The sequence below is a fragment of the Molothrus aeneus genome, chromosome 8 (genome assembly GCF_037042795.1).
Source record: "Molothrus aeneus isolate 106 chromosome 8, BPBGC_Maene_1.0, whole genome shotgun sequence".
In the NCBI taxonomy this organism is placed as follows: Eukaryota; Metazoa; Chordata; class Aves; order Passeriformes; family Icteridae; genus Molothrus; species Molothrus aeneus.
In genome coordinates this window covers 15,553,692-15,565,861 of record NC_089653.1, presented here as the reverse complement: position 1 = coordinate 15,565,861, position 12,170 = coordinate 15,553,692, and the positions used below count along the sequence as shown (strand labels likewise).

At 37.6% G+C, this 12,170-nt stretch overlaps 1 protein-coding gene across 2 annotated transcripts in view; it reads left to right on the top strand.

Moving 5' to 3' along the window:
* The window catches only part of BMPR1A (bone morphogenetic protein receptor type 1A), a 75,340-nt gene extending 65,541 nt beyond the window's left edge, over nt 1–9,799 (top strand). For both annotated transcript variants that reach the window (XM_066554769.1, XM_066554770.1), the window contains 5 exons: nt 1,893–2,085; nt 2,466–2,763; nt 3,255–3,430; nt 4,031–4,161; nt 5,209–9,799. In XM_066554769.1, the coding sequence (XP_066410866.1) occupies nt 1,893–2,085; nt 2,466–2,763; nt 3,255–3,430; nt 4,031–4,161; nt 5,209–5,334 (924 nt within the window). In that variant the 3' untranslated portion in view covers nt 5,335–9,799. The remainder of the gene's footprint in view (nt 1–1,892; nt 2,086–2,465; nt 2,764–3,254; nt 3,431–4,030; nt 4,162–5,208) is intronic.
* The last annotated feature ends 2,371 nt before the right edge of the window (nt 9,800–12,170 follow it).

Below are 12,170 nucleotides of genomic sequence, written 5' to 3'. Positions count from 1 at the left end.
GAAATGTGTTTTTTGAGATGCTGTGTTTTTGGCCAATGGATATTCAGACTTTAATATTGGCATTTAACCTGACCATTGAGACATGGACACGCCTCTGAGAACACGGAGTTAAAAGCAGAGCTCTCCCCTGGGAGGGTCCTCTTGGGTTTCCGGCGGGAAAGAGTTCGGGTCTCTGCCCCGGCCCAGCTGCTGGCTGGGCAGGGGGAGGGGAAAGCCATGAGGCCGAGAGAGGTAGGCCTGAGCCCGGGGGTGGAAGGGTGGAAGAGAGACACAGAGAGAGAGAGAGAGAGACACCGGGAGCCATCGGGCAGCCCCCCCTGAGAGACACAGAGAGAGAGAGAGAGAGCCGCTGCCTGGGACTGTAACCTTGAGACTGGATAAACATGGGCCTGTGCCGGCAGCACGGCTGGGACGGAGAAGAGGGGGGTTCAGCCGGCCGCTTGTAGGAGCTTTTAACCCCTTTTTGGAGAATGAGAACTTTACAGAACATTGACCTTTTCTAGAAGATAGAGTGGAAGATGAGGAAGGAAATGGGCCAGTGTGAGAGAGGTCTGGGCGAGTGAGAGATAGTAGAAGAATAGAGAAGAATCCTAGTGGGAAGAGATGATGGAGTGGCTTTGGCTGGACTCTTTTTGTATAGCCATGGACAGTACCATGTTCCTTGTGACACAGAGACTGCATTCTAGGGGGAGGCAATGGCCTCAGAACCAAGAGGGTTCAGTGTTGATGCCCCTCGGCCCCAGGGGGTGAAAATATGGGGGGGACAGGTGTCCCAAAGGAGAGATTGTTTGTGATACAGAGACTGCTCAGTGTTGATGCCCCTCGGCCCCAGGGGGTGAAAATATGGGGGGGACAGGTGTCCCAAAGGAGAGATTGTGGGGACAGGTGTCCCAAAGGAGAGACTGTGCCTTTTTTGGAACGGGACAGAGCATCCTTAAAAAAAGACAACCCTAGAAGCAGTTCTGGTCCATGTTCAGTGGTGAGAGCACTGGACATGGAAAGGAAGAAGTCACGACGGCAGATGTACTCCGGGCGGTGCCACAAGTGACACAGGAACACACGAGGCTTCGACTGTGTTTCCAGGGGAAGCCCATGGTACAAGAAGGACTCCTCTCCTCTTGATGAACTGAGGATTGATTGTCTAAAAGGTGGTGCTGGACCGAGAGTTGGTGATTTGAGGAACCAAATGTATTGTGTTGGAAATTTGGTGGGGGGAGGAGGAAATGCATTTGTGAGGTTTTCATTTTCCCTGTGTGTGTTCCTTTTTATCTGTAGTTGTAGAGTAGTTAATAAAGTTCTGGTTCTTTTTCCCTAAGTAGGAGCCTGCTTTGCTTATTCCTGGTCACATCTCACAGCAGAAACCAGGGAGAAGGTATCTTCATGGGGGCACTGGCATTGTGCCAGTGTCAAACCGTGACACAAGGGCATGTAGACATAGGACAAGGGGAAATGGCTTTAAACTGAGAGTAGGTTTAGACAGGATATTAGGAGGAAATACTTCACTGAGAATGTTGAGGCACTGGAATGGGCTGTCACAGAAGCTGTGAATGCTCCATCCCTGGCAGTGTTCAAGTCCAGTCTGGATGGGGATTTAAGCAACCTGTTCTAGTGGAAGGTGTCCCCACCCATGACAGAGGAGTTGGAAATAGATGATCTTTAGGGTCCTTTCCAACTCAAACCTTTTGTGATAATTATTCATAATTTTGTTCATTCACCATCCTATATAATACTGGCATAAAAATCAGCCAGTGAGACAGATGACTATTTATAAATCAGAAATAAAATGCAAGAGAACATACTCTTCAGTTAGAAGTTGAGATGACTTAAATCATATTGGGGTTCTTTTGTACCTTGGAGGCAGCAATAATGAGTCCAGTTTTTTTTTTCCTTAGGTTCAGCGCACTATTGCCAAACAAATTCAGATGGTGAGGCAAGTTGGAAAAGGACGATACGGTGAAGTGTGGATGGGCAAATGGAGGGGTGAAAAAGTGGCAGTCAAAGTGTTTTTCACCACAGAAGAAGCCAGCTGGTTCAGAGAAACAGAGATTTACCAAACTGTTCTCATGAGACACGAAAACATCCTCGGTAAGGCAGCAGAACATTGCTCAGCTGCTGCAGGGTGCAGGAGGAGGAGGAGCTCTTACTGGGTGGCTTTAGGGGTCTAAGGCAGCTTCTGTGGAATCACCACAGGTTATTCACTTAATGTCCTCTAATAAAATGTTACTGAAAGGATAGAATTTTGCTGCTTTTGTTTGGAAATATGTCTGCAATCTCTTTGCTGGAAGGCTGGACTGGTAACCTCACATAGAGTTAGAATCAGAGGTTCTACATGGTTAGTTTTCATAAGGACAACATGTATTTTCTGCTACAGTACAAGAAAATACAGCTTTAGGAATTAGCACTAAATCTACAACACAAAAATTTTATGTACAAATAAATAGTAACTTTGTTTATACATTTCATAGGTTTCATAGCAGCAGATATTAAAGGCACTGGCTCCTGGACACAGCTTTACTTGATCACGGATTATCATGAAAATGGATCACTGTATGATTTTCTGAAGTGCACTACTCTGGACAACAGGGCTCTGCTCAAACTGGCCTATTCTGCTGCATGTGGCCTGTGCCACCTGCACACAGAGATCTATGGGACACAAGGCAAGCCTGCAATTGCACACAGGGACCTGAAGAGTAAAAACATCTTGATAAAGAAAAATGGAACCTGCTGCATTGCGGACTTGGGTCTTGCAGTCAAGTTTAACAGGTAATAAATCCTCTGTTATGGGAAAACTTTCATGTCATTTTTTTATTTAATGCACCAGATACCCGGTTTAAAAAGGCAGATGGAATCATTTGGTTGTGTGCTTTCAAGGCTTTTTTTCCAGTTTTGAGGGTAAAATGTAGTTCTTGAAAGCTGGTAAACATCACGATGAAAATAAGTTGTTAAGAAACAATGAAAATACTCTTATGGAAAATAAAAGTTTTGTAGAGGAAATGGAGACTAATTTGTTTTTTTATTCTAAACTAGCCTTTCATAGTAATTGCAGTCATGTAAATTCTTTCATAGAAAATTTGAACAGCATATCGGCAGTTGAAATTTAATTGAAGATTTGATACTTTATTAATATTATTAAATACTTTTATTAGTTTAAGTTCTTTGAAGACAGAGACTTGTCTTTTTAGTGGTTGTGCCATACAGGATTTCATACCTTGTAACAGTCCACAGTTCAGTAACTTGCTAATGTTTTCATCTAGTGACACCAATGAAGTTGATGTTCCCTTGAACACCAGAGTGGGAACAAAACGTTACATGGCTCCAGAAGTCCTGGATGAAAGCCTGAATAAAAACCATTTCCAGCCATACATCATGGCTGACATCTACAGTTTTGGGCTGATCATCTGGGAAATGGCTCGGCGCTGTGTCACAGGAGGTAAACTTTTCAATATTCTGTGTAAAATCTACCAGGCCCTTCCCTCACTCTAGCAGTGCTTCACCAGGAAAATATAATATATATTTTATATTATAATATAAATATAAAATATATATTATATTTTATATAATATTAATAATATTGTATAAAATAATAATAATAATAATATAATTAGCTTGCTGTGTCATTAGGCTTGTATTCTTTAAAAGCAGTAGTAATAATCTGACAAATATTTTTGTGACTCATCCTGGCTTTTCTTTTACTCTTCTTTTGTATCCTTATGCATCTTCACCTGTATTCTTCTTCCATCTTATATTTCTCTGTGCTTCTTTGTAGCATGTAGTAGATTAGGAAAAGCTAAAGCTAGCATTTGGTATCAAAATCAAAGGCACTACAAGGAATTATCACAGCTACTAAAGTTAATAATCATAATATTGGAGCTTTTATGCTAAATTATTGTTGTAGTGAAATTTTCAGATTTTTACTACAGTAAAACAGCATGGCAGAAAGTTAGTTTTTGTTCCTAGCTAAAGAAGTCCAAGAGTAGATATGTAGATTTATTTATTTTACTTGTTCCTAATCTTTCACAATGACCTCCAGGTATTGTTGAAGAGTACCAGTTGCCATATTATGACATGGTGCCAAATGATCCATCCTATGAGGACATGAGAGAAGTGGTGTGTGTCAAACGCCTGCGCCCAGTGGTATCGAACAGGTGGAACAGTGATGAAGTGAGTGTGCTCAGAGCAAAGGCTGCTTCAGTTTCTTCATTAAGATGGGGTGGCATTACATACTAGAATGTTGTGAAGTAGGACTGCAGTCACACATTCTGATACTTTGAAAACCTCATAGCAATAATAGGAGGAAGACATGCTTGAGATCAATTCAAAATACTGTACTTTTTAATGTATCTTTTCAGTGATCTGAGGGGAAGATACCCTTAAAGCAGCATGCAAGTATATGAATACTGCTCTACTTGAGATCATATATTTTAGATAGTGGAATATATTCAGAGTTTAACTGGAGCTAAAACGTAAATTATTTTTCAATTCATTTTATTAGTCTTAATAGATATAGCTTATTGGTTTGTGGCATAAGATATATCATGAAAGATAAAACACTTCCTTTGTGGATTTCCTCTTCCCTTTTTTCCTTTTTTACTGTTACATCCCAGGTCAATCTGTGATATAACTAAAATAATCTCATTTATATGTGTTTATAAAGGGCCACAGCATGAACACAGTAAATAAGACATAACTATTTCACATAGCAAATTAAATATGCCATATCCATTCTTCCCCAAGTCCTTGACTTCTTTGAATTCCCAGTTTTGTTCTTTTTTTTTTTGATTGCTGAAAGAACTGTTGTCACATCTTCATTTTCCCTGAAGGAATTCTCTATAGTTTTGCAGCCATATATGTGGAGATATTTCTGTTTATTGCTGCCATATTTGTACCACTGTTCTTGAAGTTCTGGTAATGTATCATTGAGAAAATCAACACTTCCATTAGTTTCAGCTACTGTAATACTAGGCAGTGAGGGAGTGAGATAAGGATTGGCATGTGGATGTTGAGTTTGGGGTGTTTTGGAGTTTTTTTCCTTCAGTAGATCTCTTTATAATAGTCTTCTACCAACAATTTTGCAGAAAATTTGCAAGTTGCACATTTTTGAACTTGAAAGTTCTATCATTTGAGCTTGACAGCAAACCAGAATTATAACTTTGGGTGTAGCAGTTGTTTCAATAGCATGCCTTTGTTTTTTCTTTGTTTTTTCTGCAGTGTTTAAGAGCAATATTGAAGTTGATGTCTGAGTGCTGGGCTCATAATCCTGCCTCAAGGCTTACTGCCTTGAGGATCAAGAAGACACTTGCCAAGATGGTGGAATCACAAGATGTAAAGATTTGACATAGGAAATTGACTTTGGAGAGCAAAGCTGGACTCCCTAGATCTTTTCACTCAGACGTGAGTGAGGAAGATAAAAATAGAGAAGAGGAAATAACTGAGATTCAGTATATTTTCTCAGCACACTTCTACAGGCTGCTAATGAAATCTTTCAGTACGTCATAGACCATGATGCTGAGAGCCTCTGTACACTACGTGCTACATATAATGGACAGCCTTGAGAAAATACACATTTTGTTATGGTTTGAGCTGCATTGAGACTTCAGTCATACTTAGTGAGTCTCCAGTAAAACTCTGGGTACTGAATTGAATGTTCAGATTACAGTGCTTTCTGTGAAAGCCTAACAAGCTATATGGATTCAACAGAGATGGAGAATATAAGCTTTTTTTTTTTGCCTTCTACCTGATAAAACCTAGTCAATCCATACCAAGTTTTGGTGAAACAGCCTGTAGGTTATTAATCTGTTTGTGATACTACTCAGTTTAACAGTTCTTTATGCCTTTATGTGTGTGCCAGGATTATTTTGCTGTCATTTGGAATATATAAGAAACCATTTAAATGAACAAAGTTTTATGGTCAGGGCTCCATGCATTTTGTGGCTCCGCAATCAGAGATTTGCTACTGAATCTTTTGCCATTAACTTATCTTCAGAAATCTCAGTTTTAATTTTTTTTCTGTTTTTTATTTGGTCACAAGGAGTACTGCAAAAATGTGAACCATTAAGTAATTAAGAAATGGCTATCTAAATCTGTAAGGAGCTTGAAGCAATGTCTTCTAGAGATGTAGGCTGCTTTGGTCATCTCACTTGCAGTCTAGAGAGAGCTTCATAATTGGATCCCTGATATATGTCATATTTTTTCACAGTGCCACATGCAACCAGCATTTTTGCCATAGAATACTTTACATCTTAGCAGAAAGACTGATGGTGATGTGTTCTGCCTTCCTGCTGTATTGGGACTCTGATAGGTGTCTGTCAGGCTCTGAATTTCTTCCCAAAAAGGAAGGGATTTGTCAGCTGTACCATGTGCTCTTTCATCATTTGACAAAACTAGGCAGAAGGTCAGTTTTAAAAGGCTTGAGAGCAAGTCTGGTCTACAGACACAAAAGAGGGAAGGCAGGAAGCTCTGGGTGCTCTGAAGATCAGAGAAAGCAGTAAAGGGTCAAGACCAGGAGACGTGAGTATGGGAACTGTTGAAGATCAGATCCACAGCGTGCAGAAGATTTGGAGCTGGGTTGCTCTGATGTAGACACAGGAGGCCACATCTGTGGGCCACTTAGTGGAAGTCAAGATTTGAGACAAGGTAAATCAGTGGGTGTTGCAAGTTCTAGTTGAGTTTGGGAGGAATAGCAGTGAAATTAAATCATGAAGATACAGTAAGTTTGCACAATTGTAAAACTTGGTTTTATTGTGCCAACTGTTCAACCTGCATGAGAAGCTGAAGTTCCCCCATTTTCACCACTGACCCACACAAGGTGTATAGAAGCCAGAACCCTCCATGAGGTTACTGTAAAGTAGAATTATTGATTTATAACTCCTTTGGCATTTCTACTTGGAAGTTAGAAAATAGTACCATAACTCAAGTTGAAGCTTCAAAGCATGAATCGTCTGAAGATTGAACACACAGTATTGGAACCATTGAGTCTATTTGATAATTTAAGTGCCTATAATTTTGTACTGTAAATCTTGTTCTAGACTTTAAAAAGGGAAATTATTTATACAGTGTGTTTTGTGCTTTAGTAAAAAAAAATACAATAAATACCTAGTCCTAGGTACATCTGTACAATTAGATATATGCACACACACACGCCATAATTGAGATTTGAAGAAAAAAGTTAAGAATACCAGAATTGATGAAATTGTTAAAACTTCAGATTGATTTATGCCAGATTATTTGTTGTCTTAAAATATTTACATAGAGAATGTTTTGATGTGTTTAAATTTCCCTTGAAAATACAACTGATACAAAGCAATGTAACACAGAAGTAATGTGATTTGTGTACAATTACAACCTTTTAGCATGTTACCTTTTTGTTTTAATCCTGTAGTTCCCATAATGTAAATGGTCAGGCAAAAGATTGCAGTATTTTTATTTTCTATTGTGATGTACAGACTTTATTTAACAGTTCTACATATTTTATAGAAAACTAGCTATTTCAAGGGACTTTTTTTTAAAAATAAAGTCATTACTTTTGTTTAGTAATGCCTTTAAGTATTAATATGTATTCTGGCTGAGAAGTTCATAGGTATGTCAACTTTAACTTATTTGAAAACAGCAAGAGATTTATGATATTGTGCCACAATCCTCATGATAAAGGGCTCTTAAAAAAAGTTTCTCCGTCCATTGCCAAGACATTTATGATGATTTTGAAATTGTTAATCATGTCTTCGCACATAATTTTTGCACAGGTAGTTGGAAAATTTTTAGTGTAAGCCAAAAAAAGTAAGGGATAAGCTTTTTTTTTTCCTTCTCTAGAATTTTTATCAATAAGAAGGAAAAAATGTTTATGTAGGTACCCTGCTAGCTTAAACTTTCAGAGCATGAAGATCTGTCTAAATTAACCTCATCCTATGTAGAATATTGCGTCATTTCGTTTAGAATTTACCACATCATTTGCTGTAAACATGTTTTGTGAATTTTTTTTTAGTTCATTTTTCCAGCTCTTCAGGAAGCCCCTTCTGGAAGTATGAATTTCAATAATTTGTAAATTTTCACCTATTTTCTTTCCCATTGTTTAGGTATTGCCAGGCAGCAATAGGATGGTTAGACACCTTAGGACCTAAATTGATTTTCAAGTTCACTTTAACATAGAGGGAGCCTACTGCTGCAAAGATGATTTTTTGAGAGGGGAAAACAATCTTTTTTGCCTTAAACCTAATTTATCAGCACTTCAGTTACTCTGTTCATACTCAAATGTATCATGCATGTGTAGTTCTTGCTGTTCTGAACAGCAGCTGCCTTGATTCTGATACTCAAGAAAACATTAATACTAAAGAATGTCTATACTGATACTTAATCATTTGGGAGAAAAATGTGCTCTAAGCCAGCCCATTAATTTTTACTTAACTAAGTATAGTTAATGCAGACTCCAAAGGTAAGTAGTTGCTTTATGCAATCCTGTAGTGTTCAGAAGAAGCCTTTAAGTTCAGAGAGGGTAATGAGATTCTTCTGTTGGACTGTGATTAATCTCATTTTTGGTGGTCAAAATTTTAAGCATTTGTCATTCGAAAAAATATCCTCCAAAACTGGCAAATGTGGTTGTTTTGGTTGGTTTTTTTAAAATACAAAAAATCAACTGTGTGGAAAATACCTTGGGAATATCAAGACTGTGCCTTGGAAGTTCTTAAACATGCAAATGGAGGAATTTTTATATTTATTGAACCTGTTCCATGTGATTTTATATAGAAATAATTGGAGTCACTTCGTTTGTTACAGCACCTAAAAGCAAAGTTTTAGCATTCCTGGTTAACTTGTAAATTCCACCAGAAATGTGGTATTCCTATAGAGAAAATTTGGCTTACATTCTGAGTTTATTCTGAATTTTGCTTAGTATAATTTTTCCTCAAGAAACAGTTCTCCCAATATCCATCATTTTTTATGAATTGTTTATTAGCCTTTTTTGAGGTCTTGAATGAAATATAAAATTAATATTTTAACTTACCTCCATAATAGTCTAGAATCAAATTTTAGATCTTGATCTAAGTGACCATTTGAATGTGTTTATAAAACAAATAATTTGGATACATTTCATCTACTCTGTCTTAACAGACTGTATTTTAATGGTCTAAAAGTGTGTGAAGAGCAGAGATGTAAAGTTAATAAACATTCTTTTGCTACTGCAGATATTTTTAAAGGGAAGTTACATGCTCATCTTCTGTGAAATTAGAATGTTTTAGCCTTTGCTCCCTCTCCTGACAGTGCCTCTGAGTTAAATCTTTATCCTGTGCCCACAGTCTTTATTCCAAGTAGGGGTAATGTCTAAAAGCAGCTGGCAGTGTTGCACAGTCCAGTCCTTATGGAACCATGGTGCTCAGCCTTGGTTGTACAGCAGTAGAGGGCACATTACTTCTGTTTTTTTGACAAATCTAATGTAATTGTTGCTTTGTGATATTTTACTGTTTCATGCAATTATAGAAGCCCACATCATGTAGTGACATTTGTGCTCTGACATGACATGCCCAAGATGAAATGTACTATATTGTATACTAGAAGAATAAATAACATTGTAGTTAACCTGGAGAAGATGTAAATAAAATATGAAAGAAGAGTGGAACAAGACAAATGGTCACACTCTTGTGTGTGTTATATGCCAGAAGTGTAGAATACTACTTTAAAAATGTAACACACTAATGTATTTTGTACAGCATCTGCTTTAGAAGGTGCCTTATTGAGTTTACCATGAATTGCTTGTTCTGTACACAGATTATGTCCAATGTATCATTTTTAAGTAAATAACCTTATTTTAGTACACATTAGTAATGTGTTTTGTTACTATAAGATTTTGCCTTAAAAATGTAACAACTTGGAAATCCTAATACTGTAACTAAATAATTCCCTACTTTTTCATACCTCGTTTATGGTTTTTTTCCCCCCACAGTAAGTTGTTAATTACTGCTTTTATTGTTCCATGATATTGAAAATTATTTGGTGCTCTGTAAGTTCAAGCTCTTTATTCCTTGCACGATATTTAAATTTGAGTGCAACAGTAAAAAACAGTGTTTCCTTCTCCTGACTTCTATCCCTGTGTTACAGCAAAGCCAAAAGCAAACCCAAATCAAATAATACTTTTATTTGATCACATGCAGGTTCCCTACATATTGGTTTCATCCATATAAATTTGCCTCAAGCTTACCAGGTAAAACCAGAAAAAATAAAAGGATGGGGAATTTTGTAATTGCTTTTTGTTCCCTCTGTGTACAACGTTTTTTTTGTGTAATAGTATCCAAATTAAGATATTTGAGTTTAATATGTGTATGTACTGCTTGTTGCAAAAATATGCAGGTGCTTCTGTATATCCTGCTAAATTTACTCTGGTTTTTATGATTCAAGCAAATGAAGACCAGTCAAGGGGATATCTCACCTGTGAGAACCATGAAGAGAGTGTCAGAATTTGTTTCTCATTGCAGAAATGTATTGGCTTCGACTCTCCATAGAGTCCACCTTTAGTTTACAAGGAGAAAGAAGTAAGATCAGTTTCTGTTCTTTTTGCATTTAATCAGGAATAATCTTAGATTTCAATACATATTTTTTACAGTAGCTAGAAAGGTTTTAAATCTGAACATCATAGAAACTGTTACCAATATATTATAATTATAAGCCTTGGTTTGTTTTCCCTATGCAATCAAGTGTTAAATTCCTGCGGTGTAGTTCTGGAAGGTGCAGTGGAAAGATCAGCAATGTAGTTTCCAACCTTTCTGTCCTTAATGTATAATACCAGGAAATTAGACTGCACAAAGATTTGGTCTCCTTAAATTAGTATCTTGGCAAAACAAACCTTTTTCCTATGGTTGTGGCTATTTTGGAATGGAATGTCTTCACTGGTTGCAGTGGTCGTGGTTGGATTTAAAACTGGGATTTCATGTTAGCGTTGCAGGAGGTCATAAGGTAAATTGTGGGTAAGTGTTTGCACCTGTCCGTGCTCTCATGAGCAGCTTTCCTCTCGGTGTTACTTCGTGAAACGGCCACGCGGTGGGGCTGTGTCCTAAAGAAAGGATTTGCAAAAAAATTGCGTTTTGAGACATGAAAATAATTTCTACTGCCTGCTAGTAATAAATACCAAAATGGTCTCCGTTATAAATGGGTGGGTTTGACCACTATATAAAATATGTTCCTGATGAGTTTTCATTGGTATCTAAGAGGTGAAACAGGAGTAATGTTTGAAATGTAAAACTTTTCAGTGAAATGTGTAAACACTGCACATGGATGTTTTGTGGGCATACCAAAAAGCACACTGAGTAATTAGCAAACTGAACCACAAGCTTTTCAATAAATAGCAGAAGTATCACTAAATTCAGAAAGGATCAGATAGAATTCTGTTAATTTCCTTAATTCCTTCTGCAGTTTTATCTTCACCTTTCCCCAGAACACCACTTTGGTGTTTCTCACTGATGGTAATGCAGTAGATCAATATCAGCTGTGGATCTGGGCAGAGAAAGGACCACTGCTGTGGGCTGACCACCTCCTGAGTCTGCTTCATGAGGAGATCTCCATGGGCTTCAGATTCTGGCTTGATGTGGATATTACCTGAAGAATTCAGGCATTGCTGGATCTACAGAAAGCAAAATTGCTTATTTTTGATACAGTCAGTACTTGAATTTGGAGTACAGTAAGGAGATTGTCTTAATAATAGAAAAGGAAAAAAAAACATTAGGAGACTTTAATTTTAAAATGTACTGTGGGGTACTGACATTCATAAAGCAGCAGATCAGTAACAAAATAATTCCATGAAGGCACTAAGATGCACAGCTTTCTACCTTATTACAAAGCTTAGTGGTTTGATCTGGAAATATAGAAACTTGAAGCAGTGGCAATGTTTTCTGGCAGGTTTCTAGGAAGTACCAAAATCTGTTGGGGGCTTTTATTTTTGAATCTGAGTGTCAGATTGACATTACATATATCTATGCTGGAGTGAGCCCACATTTCTGTGTCTATTGCTGCCTGGCCATCAGGCACATTACTGTAGTCAGTGTGCTGTGAGGGAAACTGAAGCTCTTACACACAACTCTTCCCAGAGCCCATGGTCAGCTTCAGGTTGTTTTTCATGTTTGGAAATTCTCCTAAATCCACTGAGCTAACCAATAGCTGTATTTTAAATTATCTTCATTAAATTGGTTTCTCTA